This window comes from Rattus norvegicus, chromosome 8, assembly GCF_036323735.1.
Source record: "Rattus norvegicus strain BN/NHsdMcwi chromosome 8, GRCr8, whole genome shotgun sequence".
In the NCBI taxonomy this organism is placed as follows: domain Eukaryota; kingdom Metazoa; phylum Chordata; class Mammalia; order Rodentia; family Muridae; genus Rattus; species Rattus norvegicus.
This window is the reverse complement of record NC_086026.1, coordinates 66241301-66266416: the sequence shown is the minus strand read 5'-3', so window position 1 is coordinate 66266416 and position 25116 is coordinate 66241301. Positions and strand designations below refer to the sequence as shown.

Sequence of the window (25116 nt, the reverse complement as noted above, 5' to 3'; positions counted from 1 at the left end):
CTGCTTCTTCTTCCTTAAGATATGTCGTATCAGTTAGGCAGTGACGGCACACGCCTTTAATTCCAGCATCTAGGAGGCGGAGGCAGCCGGATCTTTGAGTTCAGGTCAGCCTGGTCTACAAATTGAGTTCTAGGGCTACACAAAGAAACCCTGACTCGAAAAAAAAAAAAAAAAAGAACTCTTTTTTTTTTTTTTATTAACTTGAGTATTTCTTATATACATTTCGAGTGTTATTCCCTTTCCCGGTTTCCGGGCAAACATCCCCCTCCCCCCTCCCCTAAAAAAAAGAACTCTTATATTTCTCTCAGTTCCTCCTATTTATTTTCAAAGTGCAGCTAATTCAAACACCCTCAAAGATGCAGAGAGCATTAGATAATGTTCTTGATTACCACATCCTGTACATACCAAGAAGTTGGTCACGTACCAAACCCACATGCTGAACCACCTTCCCGGGAGGAGAGAAGACAGGAAAGACATGAGGACATTATCAATCCTTACCTGACAGTCATAAAAAGGATGTCCCCGCCAGCACATCACATCCAAAACATAGTATGTCTGGTTCACTTCACTGTAAATGCAGTCCAGAATGGTGTAGTCTACAGACACAAGGAAGAAAGTCAGCATAGAACTCAGGTTCCAGCCCGGGTTCCATCCACCATGATAAAAGGCTCCTAAGAGGATCAAGGTGAACAATCCTCAGGGCTTATGGCAGTTGTCAGTACTAAGCATGAGGGGTTCTCCAAGAAAAGCACTCCACATAGCCCTCTGTAGCTACCTGGCTTAGTTTAAGAATGCTATAAGGTGAGACAGGATGAGAGAGAGATCAAAACAGCACTGTAGATAAATGGGAATTCTAAACAAGTTGGGACATTTTAAAATTTACCTTTAAAGCAGCTCTGATTTTAGTTTTGCTTTTTCTGTTTTTAAGATGAGCTAAGCTGACCTGGAACTCGCTATGTACCTGAAGACAACTTTGAACTCCTGATCTTGCCTCTCTCCCAAGTGCTAGGATCATAGGCAGGCGCCACCAAACCTGCTGCTTTGCTGCTTTGATCCAAGACAAGACCTCACTTTGTAGCCCAGACTGGCCTCACACTCATGGCAATCCTACTGTGCCCGACTTTAGGAATGCTGGGATCACAAGCGCCTGCTACCACTCTAGGCTATTTCTATTTTCTGTATATGTCAAAGAATTTTTACTCTGTTGCCCAAGCTGGCATTGCCCTTCTGAGTGACTGGCTTACAAGTACTTGTTACCTTCTTACTGTAAGTACTGTGCCATGTAGGGATATCAAGTATAAGTTAGCTACAGAGCAACTTGAAGGCCAGTCTGTGTGACAAGAGATTGTCTCATAAACAAAACCATGGTGCTGGAGCAATAGCTCAGAAGTTCAGAACAGTGGCTGCTCCTTCAGAGAACCCTGGCTCAATTCCCAGAATCCACATGGTAGTTTAGTGCTGGGGGGGGTTGCCAAATTCTTCTGACCTCCAGGGACACTGCATGCAAATGGTGCAGATATACACACAGACAAAATATCCATACACACAAAACAATAAAATATATTTTAAATTTTTTCAAAGAAAAAAAAAAACCCAGCCAAACAAAACACCATCTTGTACTAGTTTTTAAAAAAAATGCAAATACACCAAGCATAATGGCACATGTCTCTAATCCTACCACTTGGGAAGACCAAAGAAGATAAAGATTTCGAGTCTGGACCACATGATAAGCTTGAAGACAGCATAGGCAATGCAAGACTCTTTTCTTAGATGATAAAACTCAGTGAATAACTAGTATAATCATTTTATCTCAGTATAATCCTAGCACAGGGAAGGCTAAGGGTAGGACGACCAAGAGGTTTGGGCCAGCTTGGGTTACATGGCTTGCTGGATAGTTTTTTGTCAACTTGACATAAGCTAAAGTCATCAGAGAAGAGGGAACCTCTATTAAGAAAAGAAAATGCCTCTATAAGAATTGGCTGTAGGCAAGCTTGTAGAACATTTTCTTAATTGGTGGCTGATCAGGGAGGGCCCAGCCCATCCTGGTGGATGTCACCCCTGGGCCAGTGGTCCTGGGTTCTATAAAAAAGCAAGCTGAGCAAGCTAGTAAGCAGCACCCCTCCATAGCCTCCACCACCTCCAGGTTCTTGCCCTGTTTGAATCTCTGCCCTCACTTCCGTAAATGATGAACTACAATGCTAAAGTGTAAGGCAAATAAGCCCTTTCCTCTTGAACTTGCTCTTGTGTTACAACAGTAACCCTAACTAAGACACACGGCTCACATCATCCCAAGTGAAAACAAATCCGGGACCATGGATGTAGTTTAGTGGTAGAGTAATTTCAAGTTTTACTATTAATGTATGTTGCGTGAGCATGGCCATGTGTTATGGCACATATGTTCTGTGTGGCGACTACAGGACAACTCTTAGGAGTTAACTCTTTAACTTTCGCTGGAGGTTTTAGGGGTCAAACTCAGGTCATGAGGACTTCTCAGAAAGCACTTTCACCTATTGAATTGGCTGGATGGCCCCTGAGGCCTCAGCCATCCTTTGTGACTGAGCCTTAGCAACAAAGTGATGGTCAGAAGGAAACCAAAACACAGTAATGATGTCATATGCAGGTACCTTTGGCTGTTGTTGAGTTTCTCCTATTGCCTCCTGGAAGAAGGGAAGAAAACCTATTGACGCAGTAGCCACTCTTAGTGTAGGCACTGGTTGAGCCCTGTAGGGAGAAAGCCACCACTTCATCAGGCATTCACAGGTACCCTGGACTCTTGCTGCTTCATTCTATAGGGTTGCCATTCACACAAAGATGCTGGCAACAGATTTCTCTGCAGGAAAGTCCTGGAAGCCAACTGTAGGTCCAGCTGCCATGGCAGATGAACAGGACAATCCCTTTCAGCACACACTAGGCTTGCAGCAGAGGAGGAGAAAACAGCTACTCACCCTGGAGGCCACGATAAGGGCTCTTTTCCCAACAGGGCACACAACCACAATCCATTCCTGCCCCAAATCTGAAGGGACGTCAATTAACCACTCAGAAAGCATCAACTGGGAAGACAAAATGGTATAAAAGATCATCAGGAGTGTGCCGTTCAAACATGATAGGAAAACCATTCCTATCCTATACACGTAACACAAGTACAGATAAAGCTGAGGACAGAGGCACTTCCACCCCTGTGTGCTCAGGAAGCAAGCTGGTCTACAGTGTGACTGACAGATGGAAGACATTCGCTGGTGACTTGGCATCTGTCCTAATTATTATCACCATCTGCATCCTACTTACTCCCTTACCTCAAGGCCTGAAGTAAGGGACTTTCCCTTTCCTTATTTGCAGGCTGCCTACCAGCATAACTATTGCATTCTGGGTTTACACCTCAGGAATGAGCACTCATCTTGAGCCATGCTCAGACTTGACTATCATTTCCCAAATTGCCATGCCACACATTACAATAAAAGACACTAGGAGGTAGGCACAGTGGTATAGGTCTATAATCTCAGCTACTTGGGAAGCTCAGGTGGGAGGATGGCAAATTCACAACTTACCTGTGCAACTTAATGAGACGTTATCTCAACTCTTTAAGGTTGCCTTAAACTCACCATGTAGGTGAAAATGACTCTGAACTTATGCTTCTCTTGGCTCTACCTCCTGAATGTTAAGAATGCAGGCCTGAACTGGCAGTGATGGCTCACACCTTTGATCCCAGCACTGGGAAGGTGGAGGTGGGTGAATCTCTGAGTTCAAGACCAGCCTGGTCTATAGAGTGAATTCTAGGACAGTCAGAGTTACACAGAGAAGCCATGTCTGGGGGAGAAGGGAGAATTTCAGCATATCACATGCATGAGGTGCTCAGAAACTCATGCAGGCATAGATATAGTCACATTAAAAAAAAGAATTCTCACATGATTGCCAATATTTGCTGAAGGGCTATTCACCCACATTAAATACTTTAAAGGTTCTTTTAGATTTACTTATTTCATTTTACAAGTGAGTGTTTTGTATGCATCATTATCACTGGTGCCCTTAGAGGAGATCAAGAAAGGGACATTTAGTATATTTACAATAAACTAGGCTTAGTATACAGGCTTAGGCATATACCTTGGATATGACCTTACTCTTCTGAATATATTCTGGGATTCTCACAAACAACAAGATTATTCAGTTTTATTTACAGTTACAATATCCTAACTCCCTGTACCCCTGTGATCTACAATTCTGATTACAAAGTGTAATCCTGCCCCATAAGCCTCAGGAATTACCCTGTGGTCTCATTTAAATCTCCTAGCATATACATATTTTAAATGGGTATTTGCTTGCATGTATGTTTGTGCATCCGGTGCTCAAGGAGCCGGAAGGGTATCAGATCCCTCAGACTGGAACTACAAACTGCTGTGAATGATCATGTGGGTGCTAGGAATTAGATTTAAGTCCCCTGGAAGAGCAGCTAATGCTCCTCCTGAGGAGCTCCTCCTAGCAAGTCCTTAGTGACAATAATATCAAAACTCATCAGAACCCTGTGTATGGCTATCATAAAGGAAATGAGGAATAACTCCATCAGCGCCTCTCCTTCTTTAACTCCCACAAGTGAGTCTATGTTAAAAATACCTTTTTTTTTTTTTTTTTTTTCGGAGCTGGGGACCGAACCCAGGGCCTCGCGTTTGCTAGGCAAGCGCTCTACCACTGAGCTAAATCCCCAACCCCCTAAAAATACCTTTTATGAGGACTACAGAGATGGCTCGGCAATTCAGAGTACTTGTTGTTCTTGCAGAGGCCCAAGTTCAATTTCCACACCCACACAGTAGCTCATAACCATCCGTAACCCCCTTTTTAGGGAAGCTGATACCCTCTTTTGACCTCCACAGGCACCAGACATACACATGGTATGCATATATACAAACATGTAAGCAAAATACTTGTGCACACAAAATAAAATATAAATAATAAAATATTTTAAAAATTAGAAAACTTGGGGCTGGCGAGATGGCTCAGTGAGTGGTTAAGAACACAAGCTGCTCTCCCAGAGGTCCCAGGTTCAATTCCCAGCACCCATGTGGCAGCTCAAACTGTCTATAACTTCAGTTCCAGGGGATCTGACACCCTCACACCAATGCACATAAAATAAAAATTAATAAACTATTTTTTAAAATTGGGCAACTTCATTAAACAAACAAACAAACAAACAAACATCTGGTTAGCAAGATAACTCAGTGGGCAAAGACAATGTCCACAATTCAGGCTGATAACCTGAATTCAGTTTCTAGTGCTATGATAGACCAGGCCCAAAAGCAACTTAGAGAAAAGGGTTTCTTTCGTATATAACTCCATTGAGTAAGTCAGGGCAGGAATCTGGATGCAGGAGCTGATGCAGAGATGACGGAGGAACTCTGCTTCCTGACTTGCTTTCCACAGCTTGCCCAGCCTGCTTTCTTATAGCAACCCTGGACCACCTGCCCAGGGGTGGCACAGCCTGTATCAATCATCAATCAAAAAAGATGCCCTATAGACTTGCCTACAAGCCAATCCTATGGAGGCATTTTCTCAACTAAGAGCCCTTCCTCCCAGAAGAATTGGCTTCTGTCAAATTGATATAAAAACTAGTCAACATACACATGGATATATTCACATAAATAAAATGTTAAAAAATAAAATAAAATATAACATTACTTCCTACTTTCATTCTGAAATTCCTTTCTGAGACAAAGTCAACAATCTGGCTTTACTAGAGTAGAGTTCTGAAAAGGACTCCTCAGGCTGCTGGGGCAGCAGTGAGCTACATCTCTAGTTTGCTGAATCACCACTGACAGGGTCCAATCCCCCCACCCACTCACCCCACCCCCCGCAAAATCAAATGTGGCTGGGATACAGCCCAGTGGGGAATGCTTGTCTGTCAAAGTCCACAGAGTTGGGTTCAATTCCCAACATTGCTAAGGAAAGGCTAAAAGGGAAGGAGAGGGGAGGACAGGAGAAGGGTAGGAGATCAGAGCTAGGGAGAGGGCTCAAAGGGTTAAAGTGCTTGCTGTGAAACCAATGGGGAAAAAGCCTCTGCAAGTTGTTCTCCCACCATGGCATGTGCACACTTATGCGCGCGCGCGCGTGCACACACACACACGTGCGCACACACACACACACACACACACACACACACACTAATAAATGAAATATTCTTGAACATAAAGAAACTAAATGGTAAAGGATAGAACAGACATTTTCCTAAAGAGTATATACAAATGTTTAGTAAGCATATTAAAAGCTACCCTACACACACACACACACACACACACACACACAAACACGCACGTGTGCACGCGTGCACGCGCGCACACAAACTACCATAGCATCATTTATAATAGCCAAAAAGTAGAACAACGCAAAAGACCATTCACTGAAGAATGAGTAAATATGTCCCTTTAATGGAATATTAGTTGACAATAAACACACAGAATGATAAATACTATAACATAAGTGAACCATGAAAATCTTATGCTAACTGAAAGAAGATAATCACAAAAGTCACATTATCCAGAATAGGCTGGTCTATGATGTAGACAGATTTGCAAAAGGAAAACGAAGAACAGTGGAGAATGACTGCCAATGACTGTTGGGATATTTTTGAATACCATGTAGAGGTGTCTCTGTCCTTCCCCCACCTGCCTAAGGAATTCTCTGACTGGCTTTAGTAAAAAGCTGATGGCCAATAGCTGGGCAGAAAATAGTAGAAGGGACATCTAGGGGGAGAGAGGGACTGTGGTAAGAATCAGGCTCAGAGGGCTGGGGAGATGGCTCAGCGATTAAGAGCACTGACTGCTCTTCCAGAGGTCCCGAGTTCAATTCCCAGCAACCACATGGTGACTCACAACCAACTGTAATGGGATCCGATGCCCTCTTCTGGTGTGTCTGACGACAGCTATAGTGTACTCATATAAATAAAATAAATCTTTAAAAAAAAAAAAAAAAAAAAAAAGAATCAGGCTCAGAGAGACTCACTACAGAGTTGGGGAAGAAGCCAGACAAATGAAACTGAGGAGAGGTAACCAGCCATGATTAACTTAGAACTTAGATTACTATAAACAGGATAACTGAGTTATGAGCTAGTTGGAAACAAATGACTACGAAGTATTTGTAATTATGTGTGTTGGTGATAAAACTGTTCTAGAATTAGCCAGCAGCAGTAAAGTGTACTTAGAATTCTACACTTGGAAGTAAAATTCAGAAGATCTGGAACTCAAGATCATCCTTGGCTATATAGCAACTTAAAGGTCAGCCTGGGCTACTGTCTCAGCCAGCAGAACAAGACAATAGGTAGTGATTGCTGGTGCTGGAGAGGTGGCTCAGTGGTTAAGAGTGCTTGTTGCTCTATCCAGTTCCCAACACCCGTGTTCCAATGGCTCACAACAACCCACAGCTCTAGATCAGACCTCTTTTGACATCTGAGGTCACCCCCCATTTATGTATACATACATGCACGCACGCATGTATGCACACATGTATGCACACACACAGACACACAAACTCAAATATATATAAATAGAATGAATCTTAAGACATTACTGCTAACGATAATACAGTCTTACTAGTTATAAGATAACAGAAGAATCAACTTGGAGCTAAGATGGAAGCTTCTTCCTTCTAGCTAGCGTTCATAGTACCAGAAGTTGCCACGCAGACGGCTGGAGAGAAAAGACAGGCATGGCCTTACTCAGCTGTGGAAGACAAATTTATGGTCCTGCCCAGTACATGGCTTCATGCATAGAGTCACTAGGGGTAAGCCAAACTAAATCACACAGGGTGGAATTCCCCACCAGCCTCTGAAAACTTTTTTTTTCTTTTTTTTTTTTCTCTTTTCTTTTTTTCGGAGCTGGGGACCGAACCCAGGGCCTTGTGCTTGCTAGGCAAGCGCTCTACCACTGAGCCAAATCCCCAACCCCCTCTGAAAACTTTTAAACCCCAAATATTCCAGTTGTTCTGGGGATTTCTCTACAGGCACTCTCTGCCCTAAGGCCTCTATCGCACCATCCACGATTGCTAATCTCTTACTCTTTTACTTTAAGCTATCTTCTGTAATGAATCGCCTTCCCAGGTTTGTTTGTTTGTTTGTTTGGAATTTTGTTTGTTTAGTTTTTTTGTTTTGCTTTGTTTGAGCCAATATTTCACTATGTAACCCTGGCTGGTCTATAACTCAATATGAAGAAACTAGACTGGCTTTGAATTCTCAGATCTGCCTGCCTCTGCTTCCCATCCTGGAATAAAACAAATTCACTATATACCTGTCTCCTTTCCAGGTTTTAAAAGGAAGCCTCTTTTCCCCTTTAAGGCCCTGTCCTATTGCCTCTGATATATGAATTGCTCTTTTGATGCTTTCCAACTTCAAGGTTCAATCACAGACCCTTGACTCTCTTTGGAGAGAATGACAGTACTGAGAATGAGTGATGGTCGAATACTCAGTCCTAAATAAGACATTTGGTCTGGAGAGATGGCTTAGTTAAGAGCACTGACTGCTCTTCCAGAGGTCTTGAGTACAATTCCCTGCAACCATATGGTGGCTCACAACCATCTATAATAGAATCTGATGCCCTCTTCTGGTGTGTCTGAAGACAGAGACAGTGTGCTCACGTATATAAAATAAATGAATCTCTAAATAAGACATTTATACCTCCCCTCTAAGGCTTAGGGAACACCATGGAAGAAGAAATGGAAAGTATGGAGAAGAGCTGTAAAATGCTTTCTTCTCCATCTTATGGTATGATCTAACCACTGCCATCATGAACTCACAGCAACTACAGTTCCTTATACTGGGCCTACAAAAGACTGGCCCTGTCAAAAGGTCTACACCTCTCTGCTGAACTAGAGGCTACAGATAGATTCTGGGAGGGGGAAAATCAATACTTTCAGATGCATATCCATAAATGAGCATCAAGCTCCAATGTACAGGTTCAAATCCAGACAACACCGGTGACCCTGATTAAATACAGCAGGTCACAAGACAAAAAGACATGGACTTAGGACAGGGATTTGAAGGGAGTGGTAGGGTGACAGGGATATAAGACAGGGTGAAGGCTGAGTAAGCAAAATGCATTATATATGAGATTGTAAACGAATTAATGTGACTAGTGAAAATACTCCGCACAAGAAGATGATGACCTAGAATTGAATAGTGGTGATAACTGCAGTCCTATTCTCTCTCTCAATCTCTCTCTCTCTCTCTCTCTCTCTCTCTCTCTCTCTCTCAATTGAATTTTATACTGTAGATCAGGCTGATCTATAATTTATTATGTAGCTTTGGCTGGCTTTGGACCCTTGGCAATCCTTGGCCAAGGCCTTGGCCTCTCAACTAGATGCTGGGATTTAAAGATAGGAGCAACCATACTTGCTCAGGAGTTTTCTTTTCTTTTCTTTCTTTCTTTCTTTTTAATTTTTTTTTATGTGCATAAGTGTTCTGCCTTCATGTCTCTGTGAGGGTGCCAGATCTTGGAGTTAAGGACAGTTGTGAGCTGCCATGTGGTTGCTGGGGATTGAATCGAGGTCCTGGAAGAACAGTTAGTGCTCTCAACCACTGAGCCATCTTTCCAGCCCTGAATTTTATTTTCTTATAGAAAAAGTTATATTCTGGGATGGAGAGATGGCTCAGGAATTAATAGCACTGATTGCTCTTCCAGAGGCCCTGAGTTCAATTGCTAGCAACCACGTGGTGGCTCACAACCATCTGTAATGGGACCCGATGCCCTCTTCTGGTGTGTCTGAGGACAGTGACAGTGTACTCATAAATAAAATATATCTTTTCTAAAAAAGTTATATTCAGGGCTGGAGAGATGGCTCAACGGTTAAGAGCCCCGACTGCTCTTCCAGAGGTCCTGAGTTCAATTCCCAGCAACCACATGGTGGCTCACAACCATCTGTAAAGAGATCTAATGCCCTCTTCTGGTGTATCTGAAGACAGCTACAGTGTACTTATATATAATAAATGAATAAATCTTTAAAAAAAAAAAGTTATATTCAATGCTATTTACGATCCATGTCTATATCACTGTGAAGCCTGGTAGCATATACCAAGTCCTTTAATATTCCTGAACCGAAGTGAATTGTATGAGGCACAAGAATCATGAGTTCAAGGCCAACCAGAGCTGAATAGCCAAATCTTGTCACAAATAAATAAAAACAAAGTGAAGTTTATTGTAGAAGGTATTATCTGTACTATACTTGGGAGAGAAAACCAAGTAAACAGGTATTTCTAAATTCTGAAGCCAAGAGGATTCTACAAAGTAGTACATTACAGCAGGGAAGTCCCTGCCGTAACTCAGACTCACACCTTTCCTTCTGGACACAAGGACTGCCTAAGACTGCATCTTTCCTGTTTTCCCTGCAGCACCACCAGCCACAACAGAGCATTTAATTGAGTGTGGCATAGTGATTGGCTCTTTCATGGTTCAACATTACCTTAACCAACCGGTTGTTCTACCCAGGGTCTCTTTATTTAAGGCAATTAAGTAATTAAGATGTACTTCCTGCCTTGGTATACCGCGTCGGGACTGGCCTCCTAATATTCTAGGTGGGAAAGTCTACCAACCAAGGAAGGGATGAGGACACTAGGGTAGTGGATAGGCCCCACCCAAGCCAACTATGCTATGACTATTAAAAAAAAAAAAAAAAAAAGCCGGGCATGGTATCACACACCTTTTAATCCAAGCACTTGGGAGGCAGAGGCAAGCCGATCTCTTGAGTTCAGAGCTAACCTGGTCAACATGTGAGTTCTAATTCCAGGATGGCCAAGACCCTGTCTTAAAAAACTAAAAAAATATATGGAAGGCCAGATATGATGGTGCCTGTGAATACAGCAAAAGAGGGGACTGCTATAAGTTCAAGGCCAGCCAGGGCTACACAGAAAGACCCTATCTTTAAAAAAAAAAAAAAAAGGGCTGGAGAGATGGCTCAGAGGTTAAGAGCACTGACTGGTTTTCCAGAGGTCCTGAGTTCAATTCCCAGCAACCACATGGTGGCTCACAACCATCTGTAATGAGATCTGATGCCCTCTTCTGGCATGTCTGAAAACAGCTACAGTGTACTTATATAATAAATAAATCTTTAAAAAAAAAAGACAACCCCAGCTCCGAAAAAAAAAAAAAAAAAAAAGAAAAGAAAAAAAAAAAAGACAAAAGACAAGGAGGCTGGGATTCGAGCTCAATAGTGACAGGACATTTTGCCTAGCACATGTGAAGCCCTGGTTCTATGTAGTATTCCCTGCCCAAAAGAATGAAGGAGGATGATGAGAATGTGGAATCTGTTACTAGAGTAGGAGGACTCAGGAGCTTTCTGTAGCGAGCTGACAGCCTCTGGTTAACAGCACAGGCTCTATGGGCTAGGAACTCCAAACTGCTATCCACACACTTCATCAGTGGTTTTTGTTTTGTTTTGTTTTAGGGTCTCACTCCATAGCCCTGGCTGTTCTAGTACTATGTAGATCAGGCTGGCCTCTAGGTCCAGCTTCATCAGTGCTTTCAAGTCAGCCACTATTCTCCCTACAAATACCCTTCTTCACTAGCCTGCATGTATTTTGGTGGCTTGACTGCATGTGGAAGGAAGGTGCACATGCTGCACCACTCACTTGATTAGCATAGCGTTTTGGTAACTTCTTGACAGGGTCCAAATCCATTTCCTCCTCATCTTTCTTCTTCTCCTCTTCCCCACTCTCCATCCCTGTCCAGTCATCTTCAGCCAGTCTTCTGGCATGGTTCACATAGTCCAACCGCTTGCTGGAAGAGAAAAAAATAAGGTCAGGTTTATACCTATCATAAAAAGATAAGACACGATGTGACAGATTTCATTCAATTCAAAGATGACAAATTTAGATTCTGGTGTGGGTAAGAAATAACAGAATTTCCTTTGCGAAGTTAAACTTGTATCTGTCTCCTCATCATTCCGAATCAGGAAACTTCCTCAGAACACATTCAGCCTTCCTCAGAAATTAAGAATGTTCAAAATAAAATATTTATTCTTAAAGGAATGTCCAAGATTCACTAGCTGGATCTGCCGAACCCACATTACCCCAGATGAGGAGTAACATTTCCTGCTTGGCACAGCCATCAAAGGCCCCAGAGACAGGAGGGAGGAAACACTAAATGCAGTGAGAAGTCCAAAGGAAGAACATCTTCTGGGACTTTCCACATTAGACACCATGCTGACAAAATCAAGTAAACAAAAACCTCAGGCTAGAGAAATAGCTCAGCAGTTAAGAGCACTAGCTGCTCTTCCAAAGGTCCTGAGTTCAATTCCCAGCAACCACATGGTGGCTCACAACCATCTGTAATGGGATCTGGTATCCTCTTCTGGTGTGTGTGAAAACAGCAACAGTGTACTCATAACAAAAAAGAATAAATAAATTTTTAAAAATGTATTAAAAACAAACAAACAAACAAAAAACCAGAACCCTCAAAACTCAGGCTTTTCTTGTTTGACCTTCAAAAAGGGTCTCTTGGCTTAAGACTTGACATCATCCTGGTAAAATGGCACTCATCCTTGATCCCAGCACTGGGAAGGCAAAGGCAGGTGGATCTCTGAGAGTTCAAGGCCAACCTGGCTTACATAGTGGGTTCTAGGAGAGTTGCGTAATGAGACTAGTCTTAAAAAAACAGAAAAGAAACAAAAGCGGCGCCATCTTTAATCTGTTCCTTTTCTCTTACCTTTTCCTCCCACTTCCACTTCACTCTACAGTGAGATTTAAACTTAGGGCCTTGTACTAAGACATCCGAGGCTGGCCTCTACCAATAAGCTGCATATCCCCATCCTCTCTTGCTTTTTATTTAGGTATTTATTAGGTCCAGTTTCACCTACTTGCCCAGAGTGACCTGCAACCAAGGCAGGCTCTGAACTCCTCTGCTCTCCAGCCACAGCCTTCTGTTTTGTTTTTCTTATTTTTTTGAGTGTTCTGGCTGTCCTGGGAATCTAAATTGAGGTCCTTATATAAGAACTTTATACACTGAGTCTTTTCTCAAGCCCTGAGACTCTATCTCAAATAAATAAACAAACAAACAAACAAATAAACAAGAACGAGAAGAACCAGAGACTATTAAGCAAACATGCAGATATAGTAGGTATATAGCACATTGCTAGTTGAATTTTTAAATTACTACATTTTATCTATTTATTTTATGTGTGTGACTTTGTGTTCAAGCGTGTAGGCCCACATGTGCCAGGGCACATGAGGAGATCAGAGGATAACCTGTAAGGAATCAGTTTTCTCCTTCAACCATGTGGGTCCTTGGGATGGAACTCAGACCAACAGACTTGGCAGCTGGTATCTTTACCTATTCAGATAACTCACTGGCCTGAATTGTTTAATTGTATTGCAAAGATAAAATAAGATTGTATACAAGTAGACACTTCTATCTGTACAAGATAGCTTTGCAAGGGTACACGAGGAACTAGTAATTTCTGGGCAGAACTAGGCCAGGAAGGAATGTTTTTATCATATACTTTTTCATGTATTTTCAGCCATATGAATGTGTAACCTACTTAAAAGTAATAAACTGGGGTTGGGGATTTAGCTCAGTGGTAGAGCGCTTGCCTAGCAAGCGCAAGGCCCTGTGTTCAGTCCCCAGCTCCGAAAAAAAGGAAAAAAAAGTAATAAACTACAATTGAAAATAGGGAAGGAGCTGGTTGGTGGCGGCACACAACTGTTAACCATAGCACCTGGAGGCAGAGGCAGGTGGGTGTCTAGGTTCGAAGCCAGCCTGGTCTACAGAGTGAGTTCCAGGACAGTCAGGGCTACACAGAGAAATCCTGTCAAGAAAAAGCAAAAAAGAAAAGAAAAGAAGAGAAGAGAAGAGAAGAGAAGAGAAGAGAAGAGGGAAGAAAAGAAGAGGGGAGAGAGAGGTGGGAGAGAGGAGAGGGGGGGAGAGAGAGGAATGGGGAGGGAGAGAGAGAGAGAAAGAGAGAGAGAGAGAGAGAGAGAGAGAGAGAGAGAGAGAGAGAGAGAGAGAGAGAACACAGAATGGAGTTCTGTGGAACGGCATGGGAGTATAATCAGCAAACAGCTCAGAACCCATAGGATTATCTGTTAAACTCATCTACTGACACAGCACCTCACAAGGTCCACACTCGATGGTAGTGGTACAGCTGTGGATCATTTCTTCTAATCCCCAGTTCCTTCATTTCTGACCCCAAAGAGGCTAAAGACACATTGAGAACGAAGTTCAGGCCTTCAGTACAGACAGCCTAAAACATGCCTATCTTGCCCTTTCCTATTTGTGCACTCTGGCATTTAGAGTTACGTGTATGGGAACCATTTCTGCTGATTCTCTATGGAATTAACTTGAATTCCCAAGGGTACTACAGAAACATTTGAGCTGAAGGCGGATGGGAAGAGCATACCAAGACCATCATCACAGTGAGTGAGAAGCCTCGTGAGCGATCCAGGGAAGGAGGGGAGGGGAAGTCTAGGCATGGCTTTCATAAATCCTTAAACTGCAAAGTTGAGTACTGTTGCCAAGAAAAACAGAACATTTTAACCAAATAACTGAGTTTTGCTTCAGAAGTTCAGCTTTTCTCTCCTTATTTTCCTAAAATGTAGGGACAAAAGATAATTACCTGTGACAGAATTGACCCACCCCACCTTGTGCACAGGAAATGACCTTCTTCTGTGAAGGGGGCTCTAAGGAAACAACATTCCTAGCTGCCCAGGAATGATGCACAGCTCCCAGCATAAAGAAGGAAGCCAAGGAGTTAAGAGCGCCCTTACGGGCTGGAGAGACGGCTCAGTGCTTAAGAGCACTGACTGCTCTTCCAGAGGTCCTAAGTTCAAATCCCAGCAACCACATGGTGGCTCACAACCATCTGTAATGAGATCTGATGCCCTCCTCTGGTGTGTCTGCAGACAGCTACAGTGTACTCATATATAATAAATAAATAAATCTTTAAAAAAAAAATAAAAAAAAAAAGAGCGCCCTTACGATTTCTGCAGCTCTAGCAACTGGCGCCGCCGCTCACTCTGCTCCAAGGAGCTATACTTGGACTTGTATTGAGACAGGCGAGGGTGTGGGGCAGCTGTGCTGTTCAGTTCTTGAGACACAGAAAAGCTACTAGCTAGGGCTTGGCTCAGTTCTTCCATCTTCCCTATGAAAGAAACATAAAGACAATGGCTTATTAATTCACTTCACCTATGATTATAGGCACTTATGATGTAATTAAAAACAAAACAAAATCAAACAAAACAACTCACGTAACCAAAATTAGTTGTTTCTGTGGTGGGAAGGAGTTATACATTAGCAACAATAATGTTATTTTCTACCAGTACTTCAAAAGTTTAATAGCTGAGAAAATAAAGTCACTCTTTGATTGACTTTTTTCTATTTTCCATTGAATGAGACACCCCTCACATCCAGTAATGTAACTGAACAACTTAATTTTTTCTCCTAAGTAATTCTAAAGAGCCATCATCACTTAATAATAAGCATAACTCTGATAAAAACATTTTGTATTTGCTTTGAGACAGAGACTCACATGCAACCCTGGCTGCCTTTAAACTTACAAAGACCTCCCCCTGCCTGGGATTAAAGACATAACCTTAAAAAAAAAAAAAGGAAAGAAGAAATGAACTGGGAGCCAGGAGAAGCAGAAACCATCTGGGACTCAGGGCCATCCTCAGCTAGAGAGGAAGGTTAAGGTCAGCCTCCATAATGAGACCCTGCATCAAAAAACAAAAGCAGGGCCTGGCATGGTGACACACCCCTTTAATCCCAGCACCTGAGAGACAGAAGTAGGTGGGTCTCTGTAAGTAATTTACGAATTTAAATATTATTCCCATGAAAATTCACCCCAAATTCCAATAAAACTATTTACAGAACTAGAAAAAAATTCAAGGGGTTGGGGATTTAGCTCAGTGGTAGAGCGCTTGCCTAGCAAGCGCAAGGCCCTGGGTTCGGTCCCCAGCTCTGAAAAAAAAAAAAGAAAAAGAAAAAAAAAGAAAAAAGAAAAAAATTGGGGCTGGAGAGATGGCTCAGTGGTTAAGAGCACTGACTGCTCTTCCAGAGGTCCTGAGTTCAAATCCCAGCAACCACATGGTGGCTCACAATCATCTGTAATGGGATCTGATGCCCTCTTCTGGTGTGTCTAAAGACAGCTACAGTGTACTTATATATACTAAATAAATAAATCTCAAAGAAAAAAGAGTCTACCCTTTAAAAAAGAAAAAAATTCAAAACTCTATATAAACACAGAAAGACCACATATAGCCAAAGTAGCCCCAAACTGCAGGAAGTATTACAACATCTGACCTCAAGTTATCCTATGGCACTACAGCAACAGACAGAACAATTCTGGCACAAAAGCAAACATGCAGAAGAGTGAAATGGAGGACCCAGAAATAAATCTACACAGACAAACCTAATTTTCGACAAAGTCATCAAAAACATATGACGGGGGGGGGGGGGTTGGTAGGAAGAGGGGAGGAGAACCACACTGGCAAAAACTTGGTATCTACACACAGAAAAGTGAATTCATTCACACCATTTACTTGCCCAAAAAAATCTATTAAAAATGGCTCAAAGACTTTAATTTTAAAATTTGAAATGTTGAAACCCCCTAGAGGAAAACAAGGAATACACCTCAGGTTCTATTTATAGGCAACTATCAACAGTGCACAGGAAATAATCCCAGAGCCAACAAGTGGGACTACATGAAATTAAAAATCATATGAAACTATCAGCAACCTACAGAATGGAATAGAAATCTTTGTGCACATATAAAGAACTAAAATATATTAACCACCTCTGATGGTTTGTATATGCTCAGCCCAGGGAGTGGCACTATTAGAGGGTGCGGTCCTGTTGCAGTACTTAAGGCTTGTTGGAATAGGTGTGTCACTGTGGGTGTGGGCTTTTAGACCCTCATCCTAGCTGCCAGAAGCCAGCATTCTGCTAGCAGCCTTCAGAGGAAGATGGAGAACTCTCAGCCCTGCCTGCAACATGCCTGCCTGGATGATCATGAACTGAATCTCTGACCTGTAAGCCAGCCCCAATTAAATGTTGTCTTTATGAGAGTTGCCTTGGTCATGGTGTCTGTTCACAGCAGTAACCCTAACTAAGACACCACCAAACCCAAAATGGACAAATCCCTCCCAACAAATCCATGAGCTAATGAAATGGATAGAACTCAGTAGAAGAAACACAAATGGCCAATTAATATTTTTCCAAAGATTCAGCAGGGGCCAATGTGATAGCCCAGAGGTAAGGCATTTGCTGCCAAGTCTGGGGACCTAAGTCTGATCCCTAGGATCCACATTGTGGGAGTCATCAGGAAAATGTAAATTAAAACCACTTTGAGGGGCTGGAGATACAGCTCAGTGAATAAGTGCACTTGACATTGCAGAGGTCCCAAATTCAGTTCTTAGTACCCATGTGGTCATTCTTAATCCTCTGTAACTCCAGTTCTGGCCTCTTCGAGATATTAAGGCATCACACACACACACACACACATACACAGGCAAGTCCTCATACAAATAAAAAAATAATTAAAAACCACTTTGATATTTCACCTCACTACAGTCAGAATGGCTATCACAAAGAAAACTGATAACAAATACTGGAGAGGTTGTGAGGAAATATGAATTTATACTTACTTCTGCTGGGAGTATAGGCCTATTCAGCTATTATGGAAATTAGTATAGATGTTTCTAAAAAAATTTAAAATAGAGCTATAAATGACACAGCAATACCATTTGTGCTGGCTAATTTTATGACAAATATGACAAAAACCAGAGTCATCTTAAAACAAGAAACATCAATTAAAAAAATGTCCCATGATCTGGAGAGACAGCTCAGCAGTTAAGAGCATGTACTGCTATTGTAGGAGACCTGGATTTAACTGACAGCTCACCACAGCCTGTAACTCCCGGTTCCAGGGTTCAATGGCTTCTTCTGACTTCCAAGGTCTCCTGCACTCACTTTGCTGCACAAACATACACTCAGGCAAACATATACACATAAAAAATATTTAAAATATAAATAAGTAATGCCAAGGTCAGGTGTGGTGACACACAGGGCCTTAATTCCAGCCTTAATTGGGAGGTGGAGGCAGAGGCAAATCCGGTCTACATAGAGTTCCAGGACAGCCAGGGCTACAAAAAAAAAAAAAAAAAAAAAGAGGAGGAGGAGGAGAAGGAAGAAGGGGAGGAAGAAGAAGAAGAGGAGGAAGAAGGGGAGGAAGGAGGAGGAAGAAGGAGGAAGAGGAGGAGGAAGAGGAAAATGTCCTCACCAGACTGGCCTTATAAGAAAGCTTGTGGTACACTTTCCCCAATTAATTTATTTATTTATTCACTTTACATCCTGATTACTATCCCCATCCTCCCAGTGCCTCCTCCCCTTCTCCCCTGAGAAGGGGGAAGTCTCCCCAGGTACCAACCTACCCTGGCACTTCAAGTCACTACATCCTCTCCCACTGAGGCCAAACAAAGGAGTCCAGTTAGGGGAATGGGATCCACAAGCAGGCAACAGAGTCAGGGACCTGCTCCAGTTGGGGGACCCACATGAAGACCAAACTGCACATCTGCTACATATGTGCAGGATAGGGGTGGGAGGTAGGTCCAGCCCGTGCATGCTCTTTGGTTGGTAGTTCTATCTCTGGGAGCCCCCAAGGATCCAGATTAGTTGACTCTGTTGGCCTTCTTATGGAGTCCCTGTCCCTTCAGGGTTCTTCAATCCTTCCCCAACTCTCCCACAAGACTTCCCGAACTCTGTCTAATGTTTGGCTGTGGTACTTTTCTTCATTGATGGATGATGTGGGAGGACCCAGTTTACTATGGGCAGTGCCCCTGGGCAGGTGATCCTTCATGCTATAAGAAAGCTAGCTGACTAAGCCATGAAGAACAAGCCAATAAAGAAAATTCCGCTACAGCCTCTGCATCAGTTTCTGCCTACAGGTTCCTGCTCTCATTCCCTCAGTGACAGACTGTTACCTGGAATTGTAAACCCCTTACTCCTTAAGTTGCTTTTGGTTAGTGTTTTATCATAGAAATAAAAGGCTAATTAAGACACCACTTCTGGATATATACCCAAAGGACTCAGTGTTCTCCCGGCCTTCTTTCCTGTTATGTATGTGTTTTGTTTTGTTTTGTTTTGTTTTGTTTTGTTTTGTTTTTTTTGTCCTCTCCTCCCTTTAAAAAGACTTATTTTCATTTTCCATTTCCTGTGTATGAGTGTTTTGCCTGTATGTATATATGTGTGGCATGTACAAGCCTGATGCCCTCAGAGGCCAGAAGAGGGCATCAGATCCTTGGAACTGGAGTTACAGAAATGTGCAGATCCATGTTTATCGCTGCATAATTCACAAAACCAAGGAAATGGAACCAGCTTAGATAGTCAACAGAAAAGATAATAAAAATATGGCATTCACCAGCTAGGTTGGCACACCTTTAATCCCAGCACTTGGGAGACAGAGACAGACAGATCTTTGTGAGTACCAGTCCAGGAAGGGCTAACATGAGACCCTGGATCTGTAAAGCATTGTTTTAAGTGAGGTAATAAAATAGGTAGAAAGATAAACATTGAATGCTTTCTCTCATATGTGGATCCTAACTTTTAGTGTTATATAAAAGGGTATGGGTTGGGGATTTAGCTCAGTGGTAGAGCGCTTGCCTAGGAAGTGCAAGGCCCTGGGTTCGGTTCCCAGCTCCGAAAAAAAGAACCAAAAAAAAAAAAAGGTATAAGAATTGATATAGGTAATTGATCAAGATATATTGAAAGGGTATTTGGGATGGGTCTACAAAGATGGCTCAGCAGTCAAGAGCACTGGATGCATGTGGAACATAGAAGTGTATACCTTTAATTCCAGCACTCGGGAGGTAGGTGGATCTCTGTGAGTTCAAGGACAGCATAGTCTAATAGTGACTTCTAACAAACAAACAAACCATAACTATCCACTCTTCTACAGGACCTGAGTTCAGTTCCCAGCACCTACATCAAAACCATCTGAAACTTCAGTTTCAAGGACTTGGTGCCCTCTTCTGGCCTCTAACAGCACCAAGCATGTATATGTTGCACATATACACATATAGGCAAAACACTCATATACAGGAAATGGGAAATAAAAATAGAACGGGAGAGGACGAATAAGAAGAACATACACAACAGGAAAGCAGAAAGAAGGCTGGGAGAAAAAGCATAACAGGGAGATGTTGGGAAGAGAAACAAAAAGAAAAATAGATTTTTGTCTGAATATGCCGCAATGACACCTAAGTCTCTACTTGCTATTAACAAGTCAACAAACACATAAACAACAAAGAGGTGGTAGCCAGGTACACACATTCCTATAACCACAGCACCCACAAGGATCACTGCAAACTGAAAGCCAGGCTGGTTTATATAGTGCGCTCCAAGTCAGTCAGGAATACATTAGAGAGACCCTGTTCTAAAACCACAACAAAAAACATGGTGATTCACACCTATAATCTCATAACCTCAGCTACTCCACAGGGTGAGGAAGGAGGCTGACAGGTTAAGGCCTGGCTGGGTTACAGAGTAAGCTCACAACCAGCCTGCTAACCTGGTCAGACCTTACTTACTGACTTACTTACTTGCTTTGTCAGGAAGAAAAAGAAAACAGGCTGGAACCAAGCTCACCAATACCTAAAATCCCAGCACTGGGGGGGATCATGGAGGGATGGCAGGAAAGGAGGATCAGCAATTCAAGACCAGTCTCAGATACATAGGGAATTCTAGACATGTGCAGGTCTATTGAGACCCTGCCTCAAAAAAACCAAACAGGCTGGAGAGATGGCTCAGGAGTTAGGAGCACTTGCCACTCCTACAGAGGAAACTAGGTTCAATTCCTAGCACCAATACAGTGGTTCACAACAAATCTGATACCCTCTCCTGGTCTCTGTGAGCACCAGGCAAGCACATGGTACACATACATATAGTTAGGCACATAAATAATAAACTTAATCTTTTTAAAAGGGGGTAGCTGGAATTATAGCTCAATAAAGGAGTTGTCTCCTTTGCATATGTGATGCCCCTAGGTCCAACTCCCGGTTCTGCATCAACGTAGCTGTGCAGTTGGCTTTGTAGCTCAGTGACAGTGCTTGGTTTTGATTGGTTTGGGGGTGGAGCAAGGTTAGTAAACATGAATTCACCATCTTAACCTCAAATATACAGTTCTGCAGTGGAAAGTATTTTTACATTGTTATCAACTGTTTCCACCCTGCAAGACTGGGCAGGACAGGATAGGATCTAGGGTGGAAGGGTACTGGAGAGATGATTCAGCCATTAGATTAAGAGTACTGGTTGCTCTTCCAGAGGACCTGCGTTCCACACGGTGATTCATGACCACCTGGAAACCAGTTCCAGGGAACTGGAGCCCTCTTCTGACTTTCCTCCCAGCACTGCACCCAAATGGTGCTGATACACTAAGGCAAAACACACATACACATATGCATACATGACCCATGAAAATAAATAGGAAAAATAAAGGATGGTGCTATACCTCAGTTGGTAAAGTACTTGCCAAGTATGCACCATATTTGCACCAAGCCTTGGGTCATACATAACCCAGGAGAAAAAAGAAAGCTGCATTCCTATATTCTTAAGACATTAAACATATTTTTCTTCTGTTTTGTTTTTTTCGGGACAGGTTTTCTATGTAACACACCTGGCTGTAATGGAACTCGCCTTGTAGACCAGGCTGGCCTCGAACTCATAGAGCTCTGCCTGCCTACTGAGCGTTGAGATTAAAGGCGTGCGCCACCGCGCCCAGCTAAGAGTGCTTTCTTAGAAAATTTGTTAAAAGTGCCATTATCAGTGTGAATTTAAGGTGTGCATTACAGTCTTTGTAATATAACGGGGAGTATTCGGTAGATAATTACTGCGCTTCCCCCTCAGTATGCCATTGAAACGGTCCCTAACGGTACCCTAGGTGGCATACACCTGCAAAGCAGCAAGGCAGGAGGCCGAGGAAAGAAGCAAACGAACTCTTAAGTGTCAGGCCCACCAAGCCTCTTCTCCAGCGCTACAGATGCTCCCACCACGCGTCCGTGAACTCTGCCGTCCTCCCCTCTGCTGTCTCTCTGGCAATGGAGTTGTCTGTTTCTCGGTTATAGAATTCGCCTTGCTACACATTAATGTTCCTCATGAGTTAGGGCCAGTCTGTCTGGAATACGACGACAGAAAGATGGCCAAATCCGAGACCCGCAAGACTGGCCGGCCTCCACAGGTAACAGCGGTGAAGCCAGAATCCGTCGGAAGAAGTTACAGCTTGCGCTGAGAGAGAACTCCAAAGTAGACAAGGCCAGACTTACCACACCAAGGTGCCACTCGCGCACGCCGCTGGTGCCTACGCCGATTGACCAATTAGGTGCCCTAGCGGAGCTAGGCACGCCCCCTCAGACTTGTCACGCAAACTTCCGGCTCCGCCTGCCGCGGTGCATCGCGGGAGTTGAGTCGCGGCAGGCCATTACTTCCGCCCTGAGCTAAGGGACGCTTCTCGCCAGGAAGGGGCTTTCAGATTTGGTTTAGGGTTTGTTCGAGATTCTAGTGATATTGTCAGTGGCGCGGAAGCTTCAGTACTGATCGCAAACTTGCCCCGTGTCCTTTCACCGACAAAACTGTGACTTCATGGCCGCCACCTTCCCAGGTCTGCCCAAGTTGCAGAGTTGCGGCGACAGCCCCTTTGTCTTGCTTCTGTGGTTTTCTCAATGACTTTCAAGTTTCGAACTAATAAACTTTTTTTCCCCATTATCCCTTCTAACACGACGCGAAAGGGCCCTGATTCGATTCCTGAGAGGTAGCGTTCAGCACTTGAGTCCGATGTGAAAGTGACTAAATGAGTGGACCAGACCAAACCCATAAACCGTGTCTGCAGGGTAAGACTGCTAGGATGTAAAATGAAAACAGGCTTGCTACTTACCCAGTGCTTATAATGAGAGCCAGATGCGTTGCTTCTAACGCCTCAATGAACCCGGGTGTGGGTAGGGATGTAGCTCAGCAGAGTGGGTAGGTGGGAGGTGAAAACAAGACTTGTGATAGTGCTAGCGCATGCCTTTTAATACCAGCACTCAAGAGACAGATAGGCAGATCTCTATGTTAGAGGACACAGAGTCTTCAGAGTTCCTGGAAAGTAAGGAGTCCTGTGGGTGGCCGGGAGGGAGTAATTTGGAGAGGGTGGTGGTGGTGGTATCTGGCGCAAGCCATTAATCCTAGCACTCAGGAAACAGAGGCAGGCATATATCTGTGAGTTCCTGCCTCAAAAAGAAATGACAAAATATACATGTATAAAAATAGCAGGATGGACTGGAGAGGTGGCCCATCGGTTAACAGCACTAACTTCTTTCAGAGGTCCTGAGTTCAATTCCCAGCAACCACATGGTGGCTCACAACAATCTGTAATGGGATGCGGTGCCCTCTTCTGTTGTTTCTGTAGAGAGTGATCCTCCTGAGTTCAGCCCAGACTGCCTAGAATACGACGACAGAAATATGGCCAAATCCGAGACCCCACCCCACCCCCCAAGACTGGCCGGCCTCCCCAGGTAACAACTGGGAAGCTAGAGTCCTGGGTCTGTCGGAAGAGGTTACAGCTTGTACTGAGAGAGAACTCCAAAGTAGACAGGACCAGACTTACTGCACCAAGGAGCCACTATCCCGCAGCTAGTGCCTTCAAGGACTGACCAATTTCTGAATGACCATGTCATTCAGAAAATCACATTAGCAAGATAAAGGGTCTGAGCAGACCCAGGGAGGTGGCCACCATGAAGTCACAGTTTTGTCCTCAAAAGACCGGGAGCAAGTTTGATTATCAGTATTGAAGCCTCCACACCACTGCCAATCTCAATAGAATACAGAACAAATAAAATAAATAAATCTTTAAAAATAATAATAAGATAACAGGAACAGGTTGTGGTGGCCCTTGACTGTAATAATAGGCACTTGAGAGGTAGAGGCAGAAGAATTAGGATTTCAAGTAACGTCTTGGCTCTGTGACACGTTTGAAGCCAACCTGGGCCACATGAGATCCTGTCTCATAAACTAACACAGAGGGGATGAAGAGATGGCTCAGCAGTTAAGCACATTGGCTGTTCTTCCTGAATTCAATTTTTTCAGCTCCGAAAAAAAGAAAAGGGGAAAAAAAAAAAAAGAAAAAAAGAAAAATCCCAACTCAGGAACCTAAACTGTAGGATTTAGAGTTGGAACAGTGGTTCATAACCAAAGGGGGGAAAATGCCAGCTAGCATGTTGGCACCATGTCTCTAATTCCAGCACTTGGGAAGTAGAGGCAAGCAGACCTCTATGAGTTTAAGAGAAGCCTGCTAAGTTCCAAGACAATTAGAGCAACATAGTGAGACCATGTCTCAAAAAGCAAAAAAAGAAAAGAAAATGCCACCAGGCCAGACTGAGTGAGTGCTGAAACAGAGCAAACTGCAGACCTGCAGAAACTTCGGAAACCAAAATGCAGCAGACATCTGAGTTCCCAAGGCAGAGCCACCAGAGGGGCAGATAGAAGTCCTGGCAAGTGAAGAGACAAATATATTTTGGGCTACTGGGAATTGGAATTTCTTCAGGAATCACATGTTGGGAGAAGGAAAAACCTGAAGCCTGGTGCCAGCAGAGGAAGAAACATTTTCCTGGATAGAGATTTGACACTGCTCCAACATCTTATTAGAGACCACCTTACCCAAGATTCCTTTGGTTTAATTTTCACCTTTATTTAAGTTCTAACCTCATGTCAAGACCCTGAGGATATGAAGGCAGGTCACTGGCCACTCCTGCCTCAGTCTCTTGAATAACTGGAATGTGAGTCTATAACATCTCTTACTGATGTGTTCAGTGGAATGCACCATGCCTGGCTTCATCTTCCTTCTTTTTGGGAGTTTGAAGGGTAGGGATAGTTTCAAAAGTCTTGTGCAGCCTAGGCTGGTCAGGAACGATACAAGTAGTGGATGACCTTTGATCCTTCATCTGTTCTGAAGTTCTGAGATTACAGTGTATACAGCACGTCCCATTTTTCTTCCTCCTTTTCAACAGTCAGCTGACATCAGGTTAAATGTATTCAGTCAGCAAGAGAGGCCAGTTAATATTAAATTTATAATTCTATTTTCATTGTATTTATTTTTCATTTCAGGGTACTGGGGACTAAACCCTAAGAC

The 25116-nt window shown here is 43.2% G+C and overlaps 1 protein-coding gene across 14 annotated transcripts in view; it reads right to left on the bottom strand.

Annotated features, from left to right (window-relative positions):
* The window catches only part of Snupn (snurportin 1), a 43712-nt gene extending 20235 nt beyond the window's left edge, over nt 1-23477 (bottom strand). For 4 of the 14 annotated variants that reach the window (XM_063265666.1, XM_006243128.5, XM_039081666.2 and 1 more), the window contains exons 1-6: nt 21631-22270; nt 14940-15102; nt 11597-11744; nt 2946-3050; nt 2625-2721; nt 499-596 (exon numbers count right to left, since the gene is read on the bottom strand). In XM_063265666.1, the coding sequence (XP_063121736.1) occupies nt 499-596; nt 2625-2721; nt 2946-3050; nt 11597-11744; nt 14940-15102; nt 21631-21679 (660 nt within the window). In that variant the 5' untranslated portion in view covers nt 21680-22270. Of the gene's footprint in view, nt 1-498; nt 597-2624; nt 2722-2945; nt 3051-11596; nt 11745-14939; nt 15103-21630; nt 22756-22884 lie in introns of those variants that run through there. The other 10 variants (XM_063265671.1, XM_063265667.1, XM_063265672.1 and 7 more) reach the window with 10 other exon arrangements.
* Between the last annotated feature and the right edge of the window lie 1639 nt (nt 23478-25116).